Below are 17,389 nucleotides of genomic sequence, written 5' to 3'. Positions count from 1 at the left end.
ATGTAGATTCAATAGCAGCTTTCAAAAAGGGGTTTGGATAAATATCCAGCAGGTATTTCATTACAGCAGTTCAGAGGAGGTTTATTCCTGTGACGGAAAGGTTGAACAGACTGCTCCTTTATCCATTGAGAGTTTGAAAGAAAGTGGCGATCTTATTGAAACATTTAAGATTGAGAGTGGATGCTGCAAGATGCTTTCCTCTTGTGGGGGTCTAAAACTAAGAGTCCCAGGTTAGGACTGAGAGGTTTCCCTTTCAAGATAGAAGTTAGAGACTTTTTTTTTCTCTTAGCACAGTTGGTCTGTGGAATTCTATTCCCAAAAACAAAGAGGAGACTGGGTCATTGAAGTTAGCCAAAGCAGAGTTGGATCGATGTTCGATAATGGAGTGAGTCAAGGATTACGACAGGGGTGGGGCAGACCAGGAAGTAGGTTGACACCAGAACTAGATCAGCCAATTAATTGGCAGAACTAGCTTGATGAGTCAAATGACCTGTAGCTGCTTCTAAATTGCAAGTTACTCTGTAAAGAGTTAGAGGCATGTGGGAAAAAAGCAAGGTGGGGAGCAGGATACAACAAATTATATAGATCTTCCATAGAGCCAGAGAGAGTGGACAGAGATTACAACAGAGAAAGACTAATCTGAAGTTTCACACTTCCTCCCCAACTAGTCAAGCTGTCAGAGTTAGCTCAGTCACTAAGTGGAGTCTTTTCTTCTGCTTGTTATAAAGCTAATATTACATGAGAAGGATGAAGCGAACCGCAGGATATGGAACCATCCAAGTGCTGCCAGCGCTCTTTAAACCCAATTAGTATTGCTCTGGTAGTCAGAGAGACTTACCCATCTCACGTTTAACCGAGTTCAGCCTTCTGCCCACCAAACATGGAATCCAAACTGGTTTTTAATTCATTTACAGGGAGTGAGCACCACTGGCTAGGCAGCATTTATTGCCCATCCCTAATTGCCTACAGGGCAGTTAAACGTCAACCACATTGCTGTGGGTCTGGAGTCACATGTAGACCAGACCAGGTGTGGATGGCAGTTTCCTTCCCTAAAAGGCATTAGCGAACCAGATGGGTTTTTTCTGACAACTGAAAATAATTTCATGGTCATCTTTAGACTCTTAATTCCAGATTTTATTGAATTCAAATTCCATCTGCCGTGGCAGGATTCTAACCTGCGGCCCAAGAACATTCAATCCAGAGACAGAGGTAACGTTCTAGCAATGACACCACTAGGCCACTGCCTCACCAATATTGCGGGCTGCAAGGCTGAAAAATGACTGTGTCAATTGGGAGATTGCTTTTTTTTTAAAATGTTGAACTCTGTGGGGAAATAGCCCCAATGTCAGCGTAGCAAACAAAGGAACAACTGTGTTTAACATACAAAATATCCAATGTGTTCCAAATCAAAATTTAAAATAGAGACACGCAAGAAGTTATTAGGGCAGGTGGCTGCATGCTTGGTTAAGTGAGTTCATAGGAGTGCCTTAAGAGGAGGAAAGTCAGGAAGAGACACCAAATGGTTTAGGGAGGAAACTGCAGACCTCAAAATCTTGACAGCTGAAAGCACAGCCAACGACAGTGCAATAATTAAAATCACTGATGCTTAAATGTCTGGAATAAAAGACATTGCAGGATTGTGCAGCTGAAGGAAATTACAGGGGTGCAAAGGTGAAAGGATTTGAAAAGGGTTATAACTTTTATTTCTAAACAAAAAGATACTTTCAACCAGAAGCCAATGTAAATCACTGAGCTTTGGCCCACCTCACACCGTAAATAAGAATGGAGCCAGACAAGGTCAGTTTCACCCAGCTGGGCACAAGACGAGAAGAATTTGATGTGAATGGCTGATGGCAGATGGAGAAGAATAAGGAGGAGCAGTTTAACTTCTTTCCACAGTCTCACAGTTTGTCACTTTTGACATTGATAAGAGATTTTTAAAAAGCAAAAAAATTTACAAACAAAAAGGGGGCAAGAGTAAAGATCTATTTACAGATTCTGAATCAGAATCATTTTTCAAAACTATCCCTGTTTTGGCTGACTGCCAAATAAGCACAAAAATCAGCAAAAGATCGGCCGCTGCAGAAAACTCAGGGATACTACATCATCCCTTGTTCAAAACTCTTGATGCAAATGAATGTGAAAAATTTCATTTGAAAATATCACTTGCTGCAACAGAGATGCTTGGATCAGCCAATAGCCAATGTTAAGCATTTACGACTGGTCATAATGGGTTGTGTACACAGGATACCAACAAGGCAATGTAGCATGTTAAAAACCAGTTGAAATATAATTAACATCAAACTCAAACTGATTTGACTAACTCTTGGTTTACAATACAAGCTCACCAATTCCTAAATGGAAGTTGATTTTTTTTTACCCTTCGGTCAGTTTGTGAGAAATGACCCAGTTGTACCATCACCCCGCCGCGTCTTAGTGAAATATTTCAAGGGAGATGGTGGCATTTTATTAATATTGCTGGATTAGTAATCCCAACACCCAAACTAATGGTCTGGGACACAGGTTCAAAATCCCACCACAGTAGCTGGTGTAACTTAAAAAGTCAACTAACAACTGTGGAGTTGAAAGCTAGTGTCAATGATGGCAACCATGAAACTGCAAATTGTCAACAAAAAAAAACCCAACCAATGCTCTTTCTGGAAGGAAATACACCAACCTCATATGGTTTGGCCTAGATATGACTCTAGACCCACAGTGATATGGTTAAATTTGAACCACACTTGTGCAGCTCAGCAGGTTACTCAGTTCAAGGCTAATCAGGGTTGGGCAATAAAATAGCAGTGACACCCATGTTCCACGAAATGGCTATTTTTTTTGTTTTATAAAGATCTCAGCTTGTGACACAGATACCATCATCATTTTGGACTGGGTTCTTGACTGAGGAAGAGACTGCATCATGTAAAGGTCAACATCATAAATATCGCTTGGTCCAAATGATGCTAATGGACATGGTATTGAGCTGTTCAGGCAGCAAGGATATTTTAAACAGCAGTAGGGCCATCAGCAAAAAAAAACAAAAAGACACTGGATCTCTTTAGACTGATTTCTGGGTACCCCACATTTGGGTAAGATACTTATTTTCTGGTTTTGCAATTAACATGCCTAGATTCATTTGAACTAAAACAAACCCAATTATTGTTGGAATTAGAATTTCCATAGAATCTGGATTCCCAGTTTAATAAATTAACTACTGGGCTGCAGTACTCTCTGCCTGTTTCTTAGTTATTCCCATGGTAAGAGAACCTTCTGCTGCTTTCAGGACATGGATGAAGTGTAGCCTGTGCTTAAGATACCATGAAATTGTGTTACTGCATGAACTGCCACCTGTCAGGCAGAGGAGGGTGGGAATGCAAACTCGAAGAAAAAGAACAAAAATGCTCAAAGTGTATGAGGTCATTAGAGAAGTAGAACTTCATTGATTTTAATTCCTGGATTTTTTTTTCCATAAGTATGTCAGCTTGTGTTTTCCAGAAGGTTACGTTTTGTGAACACAGTCAGTCTGACCTTCTGTTGAGTCAAAGGAGCTGGGTCTCCAAATTGATTGCATTACACGTAGTTTCCTGTTTTCATAAGTATTCATTGATTGACCTTTCCACTGCAATCCTTGCTTCTCCAGTGGGGAGGTGATGCCTAGTGGTATGATTGCCAGATATATTATTTTCTGGGGACCCAATTCAAATCTCACCACAATGAAATTTGAATTTAAATTTTTAAAAATCTGGAATTAGAGATTCCAATGATGACTATTAAACAGGTATGGAAGACGATGCACAAAGGAAGATGGTTATCACTGCTGGAGGTCAGTCATCTCAGCTCCAGGCCATCCCTACAAGAGCTGCTCAGGGGAAGGATTTTTAATTGACATGTTTGGAGATGTTATGATGCATCCCCACTGCAGGTGAGACTTGAACACAATAGATTGCCAAAAGTTGCCCCACAGGTTGATAGGGTTGTTAAGCCGCCATATTGCATGTTGGCTTTCATTAATGGGGGATTGAGTTTAAGAGCTGAGAGGTTATGCTGCAGCTCTATAAAGCTCTGGTTAGACCACACATGGAATATTGCGTTCAGTCCTGATTGCCTCATTATAGGAAGGATGTGGAAGCTTTAGAGAGGATGCAGAGGAGATTTACCAGGATGCGGCCTGGACTGGAGGGCGAGTCTTATGAAGAAAGCTTGATGGAGCTGGGGCTTTTCTCATTGGAGTGAAGAAGGATGAGAGGTACCAGATTACAAGAGGCATAGATAGAGACTTTTACCCAGATCAGAAATGTCTGTCACGAGAGTGCATAATTTGGAGGAAGATTTAGGGGCGATGTCAGAGATAAGTTCTTTACAGAGAGTGGTGGGTGCATGGAATGCATTGTGAGCTGTGGTAGTAGAGTCAAATACATTAGGGACAACTCTTGGATAAGTACATGGATGATAGTAAAACGAAGTGTGTGTAGGTTAGTTTGATCTTCGAGTAGGATAAAAGATTGGCAGAAACATCGAAGGCCTGTACTATGCTGTATTGTTCTATGTTCTAAACCATGGCCAACTGTCAGAAAAATCCATCTGGCTTACTAATGTCCTTCAGGGAAGGAATTCCACCGTCCTCACCTGGACTGGCCTATATGTGACTACAGAACCGCAACAATGTGATTGACCTCTGAACTGACCTTTGAAATGGCCGAACAAGCCACTCGTTCAAGGGCAGCTGAGGACAGACAATAAATGCTGGTCAGCCAGCGATGCCCATGTCCCCTGAGTCCACTGATGTCGCTTGTGGGAAAAGACCCTGGCAAGTTATGTTTAATTGTCATAGTCAGTTCCGCTATAACGTGATAGTTCTGTTCTTGTGCAATCCAGTGTTGTGAAAATAATAGCAGCACCATTTAAACTAATGGGGCTGGAATCACATTATAACCAATGCACGCTTTAAAATTTCACATTTGAGAAACAGTGTCGACAATTCGTCAATCATGTCATAGCGAATTTGCGTTAAATAAATGCGCGTTACGGCAGGACCACCTTTATTTGGGTCTAGGTAACATTCAAGAAACTTGCAGAGACAGAACTTCTAAAGCATGTGTAACTTTGCAGCATTTAATGGATAAAGTATCAGAATTTGGTCTCATAACACAGCAGTTTGGTTTAACCATTTGTAAAAATTTGATTACTTATGCATACAGAAAAGAGTTATCAGCTCTCTCAATTCTCTATGACTTTACATCATTGCCATTCTAATTCTGAACATGTTTGTCCAGTAATGCATTGCACAAGAGTTACATTGCGTGATGGCAACACAAACAACACGTCTTCCCCCTCGTCATTTTATTTATCTTTAAAAACAACTTGGCTGCTCTTTTCCCCCGGTCACTCAGGATTGAAGGCTACAGGACCATTCAGAGCTGTCATTGAGAGACTCAGCCTACCACTGATGAAGGCACTGCATATACCTGTGTCATGACAACCTTGCATGATTGTCTGGCCACTTTAATCAAATATTTGCATGTTAAACATTTAACATGAACATTCTGGGCAAGATCAAACACTGGACCATAAATAAAACATTATTTCACTAATAAATTCAGTGAGACACTTGTTTATGGTCAACTACAATCCAACTGATTAGGAAAGAGACTCAGTGTTGCATGGGCCCCTTCTGTTCTTTTGCGATGAATTTTCTGAGATGGTAATTGACCTGGATATCATTTCTGGCTCTCACTTTAATCATCATGTAGAGAGCAGAATGGGTAAAACAAACATACAGCCTACCTGGCTAAAGCAACATCTACATTCACAAACGTCCCCTCCTCAATCCAAGTTCCTCTCCTCTAACCCCTCTTACCTTCAATGCTGAGCTCAAAGCAGACGTGGCAAAAAGAAAGCAGCTCCTTCGCAGTCTCGAGTTTACAGACACCACAGATGTCGTCATCATTGAGGTCAATATTAACAAACTGCTCCTCGTTCATACTGAGTCTGAAAACAACAAACAAAGCGTCACAACACATCAAGCAAAAAGAGAATGATCGTTCAAAGAAAACTGCACCTGTGGGTGGGAAACAGGACCCATTGGCAAGATCACAGTGCAATTTAAAGGATGGTGCAATTCACCAGCCATCATTTAAAAATGTCACCAGGAAGTACCCTGAGCTGCAAAGCTGGTTGGAAACTGTGCTATAATGTAAGCGCCAGCAGACAAAAACCCAAATTTATCTAGTACATTCAATTCATTAAGATATCCACAGAAAGTGAGGAAACAGATAAAAGAAGCGAGTCAAACAGTCAGGGCAGGCAGGGACAAAGTAGAGAACAAGGTTGGACTGATAAATTAAACTCCATTTATTTCAATGCAAGAGGCCTAACAGGGAAGGCGGATGAACATAGGGTATGGTTAGGAACATGGAACTGGGATATCATAGCAATTACAGAAACATAGCTCAGGGATGGACAGAACTGGCAGCTCATGTTCCAGGATACCAATGCTACAGGAAGGACAGAAAGGGAGGCAAGAGAAGAAAGGGAGTAGCGTTTATGGTAAAGGATAGCATTACAGCTGTACTGAGGGAGGATATTCCCAGACACACATCAAGGGAAGTTATTTGTGAGAAATATTGGAATTGTATTATAGACCCCTAATAGTCAGAGGGAAATTGAGAAATAAATTTGTAAGGCCATCTCATATCTGTAAGAATAATAGGGTGTTCTGGTAGGGGATTTTAACTTCCCAAGACTGGGACTGCCATAGTGTTAACAAATTTCTCGCCATCTAAACCATTAAGTGTGTACAAGAACATTTTCTGAGTCAGTATGTGGATGTAGAGAAGGTGAAAAACTTGACCTACTCTTGGGAAATAAGGCAGGACAGGGGACTGAGGTGTCAGTGGGGAGCGCTTTGGGGCCAGCCACCATAATTCTTTGGGGCCAGCTGATTGGGGATAGATTTTGCAGGTAAAGGGACAGCTGGAAAATAGGAAGCTTTCAGGAATGAGCTAACAGGAGTCTAGATATAGTATATTCCTGTTAGGGTGAAAGGAGAGGCTGGTAGGTGTCAGAAATGCTGGATAACTAAAGAAATTGAGGATTTGGTTAACAAACCAAAGGAAGCATATATCAGGTATAGACAGGATAGATTGAATGTTTCTTTAGAAGAGTATAAAGGGAGTAGGAGTATACTTAAGAGGAAAACCCGGAAGGCAAAAAGAGGACATGAGATAGCTTTGGCAAATAGAGTTAAGGAGAATCCAAAGGGTTTTTACAAATACATTGAGGACAAAAGAGTAACTCGAGAGAGAATAGGGTCCCTCAAAGATCAGCAAGGCAGCCTTTGTGTGGAGCCGCAAGAGATGTGAGAGATACTGAATGAGTATTTTGTATCAGTGTTTACTGTGGAAAGGGACGTGGAATATATAGACTGTAGGGAAATAGATGGTGACACCTTGCAAAATGTCCAGATTACAGAGGAGGAAGTGCTGGATGTCTTGAAATGCATAAAGGTGGATAAATCCCCAGGACTTGATCAGGTGTAAACCAGAACTCTGTGGGAAGCTAGGGAAGTTATTGCTGGGTCCCTTGTTGAGATAGTTGTATCATCAATAGTCACAGGTGAGGTACCGGAAGACTGGAGGTTGGCTAATGTGGTGCTACTGTTTAAGAAGGGTGGTAAGGACAAGCCAGGGAACTATTGACCAGTGAGCTTGATGTCAGTGGTGGGCAAGTTGTTGGAGGGAATCCTGAGGGACAAGATGTACATGTATTTGGAAAGGCAAGGACTGATTAGGGATAGTCAACATGGCTTTGTGCGTGGGAAATCATGTCTCACAAATTTGATTCGAGTTTTTTGAAGAATTAACAAAGAAGATTGATGAGGGCAGAGTGTTGGACGTGACCTATATGGACTTCAGTAAGATGTTCGACAAGGTTCCCCATGGGAGAGTCGTTAGCAAGGTTAGATCTCATGGATTACAGGGAGAATTAGCCATTTGGATACAAACTGGCTCAAAAGGTAGAAGACAGACAGTGAGGGTGGAGGGTTGTTTTTCAGACTGGAGGCCTGTGACCAGTGGAGTGCCACAAGAATCGGTGCTGGGTTCACTACTTTTCGTCATTTATATAAATGATTTGGATGTGTGCATAAGAGGTATATAGTTAGTAAGTTTTCAGATGACACCAAAATTGGAGGTGTAGTGGACAGAGAAGAGGGTTACCTCAGAATACAACAGAATCTTGACCAGATGGGCCAATGGGCTGATAAGTGGCAGATGGAGTTTAATTCAGATAAATGAGGTGCTGCATTTTGGGAAAGCAAATCTTAGCAGGGCTTATACACTTAACGGTAAGGTCCTAGCAAGTGTCGCTTAACAAAGAGACCTTGGAGTACAGGTTCATAGCTCCTTGAAAGTGGGTCGCAGATAGATAGGATAGTGAAGGCGGCATTTGGTATGCTTTCCCTTATTAGTTAGAATATTGAGTAGAGGTGTTGGGAGGTCATGTTGTGGCTGTACAGGACATTGTTTTTTTTTGGCCACTGTTGGAATATTGCGTGCAATCCTGGTCTCCTTCCTATCAGGAAGATGCTGTGAAACTTGAAAGGGTTCAGAAAAGATTTGACACTGATGTTGCCAGGGTTGGAGGATTTGAGCTATAATGAGAGGTTGAATAGGCTGGGGCTGTTTTCCCTGGAGCATCGGTGGCGGAGGGCTGTTGTGGTGTAAAATTCCAAGCAGTGGAATGTGGTGAAACGGTTAAAAATTATGTCCCAATACATGTGTGAATCATAATGTAACACATGTATTGGGCCAAGCAGTGGAATGTGGTGAAACGGTTAAAAATTATGTCCCAATACATGTGTGAATCTAACCGGAATGGAGGTGTTGCTTAGTCCCGTGTGAATCTTATTACACACCTTCCCGTGTGAATCTTCTTATCTGTATGTAACCAGAATGGAATGTGTTTTTTAGCCTTGCTCTGCTCTAACCGAAAATGGAAGGTGTCGCTTAGTCCCGTGTGAATCTTGTTATACACCTTCCCGTGTGAATCTTCTTATCTGTATGTAACCAGAATGGAATGTGTTTTTTAGCCTTGCTCTGCTGTTCACATGAATGTTTATATCTGGAAAAGAGTATATCAGCTGGAAAAGTCTCCAGTTCGGTGAGTCTGCTCCGGGGTTACGTTTAACCGCCGAGCGTGGGTTGTTGGCAACCGCTCTATGAGAACTGACGGCTCCCAGTTCCGGTAACATGTAGAGTGAGTATAAACCAGACCCGTTGTAGTATGAGACCTGGTTGTGGCGACGCTGCGGGGGATAAAATGCTCATATTCTAGCAGACTCGCCTCTTGGTCGTTTGTTCTGTGTCAGACTACTCTCCTACGAACCTGACCTTGAGAATTTTTTAAAACAGCTGTCCTTAGAGGTGTATTAAATCATGGAGGGGCATGGATAGGGTAAATAGGCAAGAAGAATCCAAAACTAGTGAGCATAGGTTTAGGGTGAGAGGGGAAAGATATAAAAGAGACATAAGGGGCAACTTTTTCACACAGAGGGTGATAAGTGTATGGAATGAGCTGCCAGAGGAAGTGGTGGAGGCTGGTACAATTGCAACATTTAAGAGGCTTCTGGATGGGTATATGAATAGGAAAGGTTTAGAGGAAACAGAGTGGGTGTTGGCAGGTATAACTAGATTGGGTTGGGATATTTGGTTGGCACAGACAAGTTGGACCCAAGGGTCTGTTTCCATGCTGTACATCTCTATAACTTTCTGACTCTAAAAATGCAGAATCAGAACCTGGCCATTCTCCCCATCAAATTTGCTGCACCAATTCAATGAGATCACAACTGATGTATTCATCCTCACTCCACTTTCTTGCTTTTACCCCATAACCCTCAAGTCCATCACTGATTAAAAATCTGTCTGTCTATCTCAGCTGTGAATATACTTAATGACCCAATTTCATATGTCCCATGGTGGAAAATACTACCACAGAATCATTGTGCTCAGAAGAAATTCTTCCTCATCTCAGTCTTAAAATGTATGAACCTTTGTTCTGAGATGATGTTCTCTGGCCCAGACTCTCCCATGGGGATATCTGCAAATAATCTTTTAAGTGTACTTTTGAGACAGTCGCAGGGTCCATTGATTTTTGTGATTAACATAAATGGTTTGGATGCGAACATAGGCAGTATGGATAGTCAGTTTGCAGAAGATACTAAAATTGGTGGTGTGGTGGACAGCAAAAGTTACCTCAGATTACAATTGATCAGATGGGCCAATGGGCCCAGCAGTGGCAGATGGAGTTTAATTTAGATAATTGTCAGGTGCTGCGTTTTGGAAAGGCAAATCAAAGCAAGACTTATCTACTTAATGTTAAGGTCCTAGTTGAGTGCATTTGGTATGCTTGCCTTTTACTGGTCAGTGCTTTGAGTATAGGAGTTGGGAGGTCATGTATATTGCGGCTGCACAGGACGTTGGTTAGGCTACTTTTGGAATACTGCGTTCAATTCTGATCTTGCTGCAAGGAAGGATGTTGTGAAACTTGAAAGGGTTCAGAAAAAACTTACAATCATGTTGCCGGGGTGGAAGGTTTGAGCTGTAGGGAGAGCTGAATAGGCTGGGGCTGTTCTCCCTGGAGTGTCAGAGGCTGAGGTTTATAAAATCATGAGAGGCATGGATAAGATAAATAGACAAAGTCTTTTCCCTGCAGTGGGGGAGTCCAGAACTAGAGGATATAGGTTTAAGGTGAAAAGGGAAGATATAAAAGAGCCCTAAGGGGCAACTTTCTCACGCAGAGGGAGATGTGTGTGTGCAATGAGCTGCCAGAGGAAGCAATGGAGGATGATGCAGTTACAAAATTTTAAAGGAATCTGCATGGGTATATGAATAGGAGGGTCTAGAGGGATATGGGCCAAATGGGATTGATTAATTTCGGATAACTGGTTGACACGGATGAGTTGGACCAAAGGGTCTGTTTCCATGCTGCACAGCTCTGACTCTAGAACTATTGTCGCATGAAATGTCAGTGCACATGAATGGACAAAAGTTTAGATAAAATTGAGGGTGATCAAAGCTCTTTTAACATCACAATATATAAACACATTGTACCTTAATCTTATGTTTGAGCAAACTCTGCTCCATCTAGTAATTAGTTTGGAATTTGTTTGAAGGGGACAAATAAAGATTATCTTAAACAAACATCAAAGTCAGCGAGATTGGCAAACTGCCTAAACCATTAACATTTGCTTTGAACAATGCCAATTTTCAACATTTGCATTATTGAGTCCACTAGTTTATGGGAACGGTGATTTGAATCCAGTCTCCATTGACAGGATCTCAAGATTTTAAAATGGCTTTTTGGAGTTCACATTTGTCATTCTGTGACAAGGCTTAAATAATTTGTTTATTCAAGAGAGTGTTCATGCATACAGTTCTGCAACCCGATACATCCGACAATCCTTTACCTTTAGCTAATCAAGCATTGAAGTGCAGTCACTGTCATGTCAGTACAAGTAGTGAACATTATTTAAATTGTGTGAACGCCCAAATCAACATACAAGATGAAAGGCAAATTAACCCAATCATTAGTGATGCTACTTAAGCAAGAACTGTTGCCTCAGCTTTCTTTTGAACAGCATCGGAGAACCTTCTACTTCTCCCTCTACATCAGACATGACCCAGATACTTTGGCTGACATTATGTCCAAAGTAAACTCCCTCGTAGCTTCAATGAGGTCCCAGCTAAGCTAAAATAGATGTGGATGCAGGAGTCCTGACTGAGTGCTTAGAACACAAAGTCCATTGTTAAATACTAAGTTACGGACCATCTCACTCAAAACAGGCTGTAATGACATGACAAAGTGAAACTTGTATTTATGTAGAGCCTGTCACATCTTCAAGACATCACAAAGAGTGGCTGGGGTCAAGGGAGACATCAGTTCTTTGAAAAATAGTGCTGAGCAATTTTCTTTAATATCTATCCAAGAGGACGGCGGGGCTGCAGTTTAACATTACATCTGAAAAGGTGTGTCAAATGGACACAGGGAATACACTCACACTGGGCTTGATCAGTATAAATGGAAAGATTCAGAAAAGGAAGACCGTGATGTTGCACCAAGAATAAATGGGAACACCCAGTTAAGGTAGTAAACTATAATGATTCTCATCTTTCAAGTCATCACCTTTAATTCTTCTCTCCAGTCCCACCATCCGGCACTATATCAGCCTGGTGTTCCAGCACTAAGAATGTACCAACATCCCAAAGTAGGAGCAGAAAATCTATGAGATCTTTTACACAGTTCAAGAAAGAACCCAGCAAAGCTACTGAACACTTATTATGCTTCACTGTGCCATGTGCACAGTGCCATGCTACACAACCAGTGTTGGTGGAGGGGTAAATGTAGGGAAATGGGTCTGGGTGGGTTGCTCTTCGGAGGGTCAGTGTGGACTTGTTGGGCCGAAAGGCCTGTTTCCACACTGCAAGTAATCTCTGACAGAGAGAGACTCACCTTATGTTGAGCCTGATTAGAGCACTACAGTTGGCCTGAGACAGAAATGTTGGCATGGGAATGAGGTATGGTCAGTTTTACAGATGGCATGTCGGCATTCTACAAACTAGTCACTCAGTCTGTGCCTAGCCTCCCTAGTGATCTGCAAACAGTACAGGTAAATCACTTTGACCTAGGTGTGTCTAGGGCCTTTGATACTGAGGGAGGGAGGAGGTAAATGGGCAGGTGTTGCACCAACTACAATAACAACAGAAAGTGCTGTAGGTGTGGGGTGGTATTGGGAGTGGAGGAATGCACCAGGATGTCCCAGAGGAAACGGTCCCTGCAGCATGCTGACAAGATAATTATCTTTGTTGTGGCTGACCAAGGAATAGAATAGAGTGCAGCTGATTCAATCATCCTCACTAGGGCACAACTGAAACCTTCAATTTCAGTCCCGTGGAGGATGTGACCTGTTGACACTGCCCAGAGTGCCAGACTGCTGACAGTGATGGGATAAATGGCTTCCATTTTAAACCTGAATAGCTTTTTGAAACCAATTAGTTGAAAATAAAACTATGAGGAGCTACAAGATGAAAATTCAGCACATGCTTTTTCAACCAGATGCTTTCCAACTACTAAATCTCAGGTGACATATAATTTGCAGACATATTATTACGTACATGTATTAAGTTTGCATCTCAACAAAAAAAAACTTTAAAACAGACCTAACTTTGAATTACACCATTTTGCTGCTTTTTAGAATCTAGAATTTTGACCGTAAAGTTATCTTTAAAACTGGGGTCGATTAGCTCAGTTGACTGGATGGCTGGTTTGTATTGCACACTGATGCCAATAGTGTGGGTTCAATTTCCACACTGGCTGAGGTTACAATGAAGTACTCTCCTTTGCAACCACACTTAGCATCTGAAGCATGGTAATACTGCGGATAAACCACCGCCAGTCTTCTCTCTTGAGAGAGCAGCCCTATGGGCCTGCAGGACTGTAGTGACTTTATTATCTTTGAACCAATCTATAATATTAGACAAGTGATACTATATTATGGTTATTGAATCTTGTGATAAAATTATAGCTTCCACTAACAATTCAGAATAACTTGTCACCTGAGCTACATCAGCAACAGAAAGGTTACAACCATAAAATCCAGTTCCTTGAAGGAAAGCCAATATCTATTACAATGTTATAGCATGATTTGGAGATGCCGGTGTTGGACTGGGGTGTACAAAGTTAAAAATCACACAACACCAGGTTATAGTCCAACAGGTTTAATTGGAAGCACTAGCTTTCAGAGCGCTGCTCCTTCATCAGGTGGTTGTCCACCTGACGAAGGAACAGCGCTCCAAAAGCTAGTGCTTCCAATTAAACCTTTAGGACTATAACCTGCCGTTGAGATTTTTAACAATATTATAGCACACACTGCATCAACACTACTCAAAACGGTTTCCTTCACATGACGACACTTTCACTAAATTAACTATTTGAAATAGTGGCATGGAGATTACAAAAGCCACGCCCCTTGCTTTTCTTCACTGAATTCTGTGTGCTTTTTTTAAAAAAAGATGTTTCTTCCATGTTAATGTGATCAATTTGAAAAAGTCAAGAGCATGAATGAGATGTTCATGTGGCTCTGCAAGATGCAACCCTGTTATATCGGGCTCTCAGTACTTGAAATTGGGTAGTTCACTACCACCAATCCTCCCTTCCACCTACTTTTCTAATTAATCTCACCAGAGATGTTATTACACAACTCTGGAGCAGGTGGGACTTGAACCCAAGCCTCTCTGGCCCAGGGGCAGGGACACTACCACTGCACCACATGCGGGCCCTCAAGCCTCCCTTCTAATATTTTAAGTAACAATTAAATTGATTGGACAGCTTCTGGTGGGGAAAACACAAAATCAAAAGCTCAGTGGATGCTGAACCTAATTGTTGGTGATACAGAGTAAACCACTCATGAGTTTTAACAAGAACAAGCACTTGTCTTAAAATGAAAGGATGCTGTTCATTGCAGAATAGAATTAAGAATTAGAAACTAGTTTGGACCATAATTATTATAATTGTAAGGTAATGTAAGGTATGCTACTTTCTCCCCACCCCCACCCTCCTCTCATTTATATCCCCACCCTTCAGGCTCTCTGCCTCTATTCCTGATGAAGGGCTTTTGCCCGAAACGTTGATTTTACTGCTCCTCGGTTGCTGCCTGAACTGCTGTGCTTTTCCAGCACCACTCTAATCTAGACATCATTATAATTGTGCCTGAGGTGACATATCTGTCTCAATTGTCACCTCATGCTAGACTGCCCCGTGTTCCACCCAAAGACTAGGTTATTTGAATGGATCTAATGCAACTTCAACATTAACATATTGAGAGCCATCACTTTGTATAACAAACCACAGAGTGCATCTCATGGTCTTCCACAAATAAAATATCTGTAAGTAGTGCTTCAACTTGCCTGAAGTCTGTAGGGCCTTGATCTTGGGAAACTTCAGGCATAACTTACCGAGACTGAATACGAAAGGACATTCTAGTGCAGTGGGAGATTGGGCCACATCACAGAAGCCTATAGGCCAGAAGAGAAACATGTGGCCTATCACATATTTGTGGGTTTTCTGAGGTATTGAATTATTCCCAATGCACCACACTCTTTACTCTAAGTATGCATTTTTTTCCCCCTTTTGAAAAACATATAATACATATCCAATTTCTTTTTGAAAACTATTCTTAGATCTGCTTCCATCATCTTCAGGCAATTACTACAATCATAACTCGTTGCTAAAAAAAAACTAATTTCATTTAATTCTTTTCCAGTGAAAGAAAACCTTTATTGTCGAGACTATAGTCAGTGGAAAGCCATTGGCTTAGGCTTGGTCTCTGCAGAGGCAGATATTAGAAAAGGGCCAATGTGAGGAAATTGGACAGTTCTCAATCTTAACGTAGCAGTCCTTACTACAAAAACTCATGTGCTTGAAACTAAAGAAAAGCTACAGATCTGAAATACTGATGGGTCAAACCTCATGTTCAGACTTAAAGACGGCTATCAAACAGAATCATAGAGTTTTAAAAAAATCATCATTGGCCTGGGGAATTCTTCTCATTAAACAGATTTGTCACACAGATCAACAACAACTTGCAGCTTAATAGCACTGGCAATGCAATAATACATTCCAAATTACTGCAAAGCAACATCACACAAAATTTGATACCGAACCACAAAAACATGGTGGTTGGTTGTGAAACCTTGATTGAAAACTTTGTTGAAGGAGTCAGAACAAAAAGGGGTTTTCACAGGAAATCAGTTGAAGGTAGCAGTGGTAGAGTGATGAATATCAGGAGTGGGTAACAGAGCTGAAATGAAAGAGCTCAGAGATTTCAGAGGGTTGCAATGATGGGGAGGAAACAGAGGTAGCCAAGAGATACACCAAGGATGAGAATTTTAGAATTTATATGTTGCTAGCTGATAAATCTGCAAGGTGGTGATTTCCACAATTTTAAAAGACCAGTTAGGGATGGCCAAGAAATGCTGAACCAGACAGAACAGCCACATCCCATGAATGAATTCTTTAAAACTTGAATTGCATTTGTATGAACTACAAGAGTCCAAATTTAGAAACCTTCAACATGACAAAAGTGAGCTCATGCAGGCGTGTAATTTTAAAGACCTGACATATGAACATTTCCTGTACTTATGAACAGCTCCTTTACATTGTCCTGCATTGTGTTCTGACTGGCATCCAACACCAACTTGCAAATAGGCTGCAGAACAGAACCAATTTGCAAACTGCAGATTTCTTGTACTCTGCCATTCAATTAGATTGTGGTTGACCTGCATCTCAAATCCTTCTACCAACTTGCCTTTTTTTTATATAAGAATGATTTCTATTATTAATGAACGCACCAGATTAAAGTGACTTTGTAGACATACAAATTACATTATTATTTTATTCTATGCTATACAATTCTATTCAGTTAGTTGTCCAATGGTCAATGAACTTGCATAACAAAAAGTGGCAATCCAGTTTTGAAATGGTCAGTTGACCAAGGAGGTCAACAGCTATTCAGAACAATAGTCACAGATTTCCATGACTGTCCATGTGAAGGGATGATTTCTTAAGGCTCTAAGTTACAGAAACAGGACCTTAAATTACTTACCCCATTTAGTAATACAGGCAGAATAGAGCACTGCACACAGCTGGGAACAAAAAACCCATCTGATGCCAACTATCTCAGTGCAAAACAAGAGACTAGCAATTTCAGTTCTCTTCTCACAATAAAATTCCAACAAACTAAAATTACACCAGAAGCAGCTGACCTGCTTTCAGGTAATCGCAGGACATCCTAATGGTTTACACTGCTCAGCCACAAGTTATTTTGATACTGTCAGTTCGGCTGCTCACAGTGCTTGCGTGATGGACTGTGGAAATCACCACAATATCTCCCAGCCTACTCAAGGCTTTGATGTGCCCACAATACAACTGTCCAGCACCTGTGACATAGCCACAAAATTGATAAGGAAGTGCAAGGTGAGCACAATGAGTGCAGGTCTGACACAGTAAAACAAATTGAGCACATTGATGGGGGTGGGGGTTAAAATATGTGCTCCAACAAAGGGGAGGTGACAGCCTAGTGGCATCATCGCTGTTAAACCACTGTTAATCATTACTGTTAATCTACTGTTAATGTTCTGGTGACCCGAGTGTGAATCCCACAATGGCAAATGGAAGAATTTGAATTCAATATAAAATGTTTAGAATGAAGAGTCTAATAGTTACCATGAATCCAGTTGTCGATTGTTGGAAAAACCCATGTGGTTCACTGAAGTGCTTTAGGGAAGGAAACTAACATTCTTATGTGGCCTGGTCTACATGGACATGCCTTCTGAATAGT

At 41.3% G+C, this 17,389-nt stretch overlaps 1 protein-coding gene across 2 annotated transcripts in view; it reads right to left on the bottom strand.

The window, feature by feature from the left end:
* c12h21orf91 (chromosome 12 C21orf91 homolog) overlaps positions 1–17,389 on the bottom strand; it is a 43,521-nt gene that overhangs the window by 17,985 nt on the left and 8,147 nt on the right. Inside the window, exons 2-3 of one of the 2 annotated variants that reach the window (XM_043701411.1) lie at positions 14,958–15,065; positions 5,855–5,985 (exon numbers count right to left, since the gene is read on the bottom strand). In XM_043701411.1, the coding sequence (XP_043557346.1) occupies positions 5,855–5,985; positions 14,958–14,998 (172 nt within the window). In that variant the 5' untranslated portion in view covers positions 14,999–15,065. The remainder of the gene's footprint in view (positions 1–5,854; positions 5,986–14,957; positions 15,066–17,389) is intronic. The other variant, XM_043701412.1, reaches the window with a different exon arrangement.

This window comes from Chiloscyllium plagiosum, chromosome 12 (genome assembly GCF_004010195.1).
Source record: "Chiloscyllium plagiosum isolate BGI_BamShark_2017 chromosome 12, ASM401019v2, whole genome shotgun sequence".
NCBI lineage: Eukaryota > Metazoa > Chordata > Chondrichthyes > Orectolobiformes > Hemiscylliidae > Chiloscyllium > Chiloscyllium plagiosum.
Note: the sequence above shows the minus strand (reverse complement) of the source record. Positions and strands in the feature narration are given on the sequence as shown.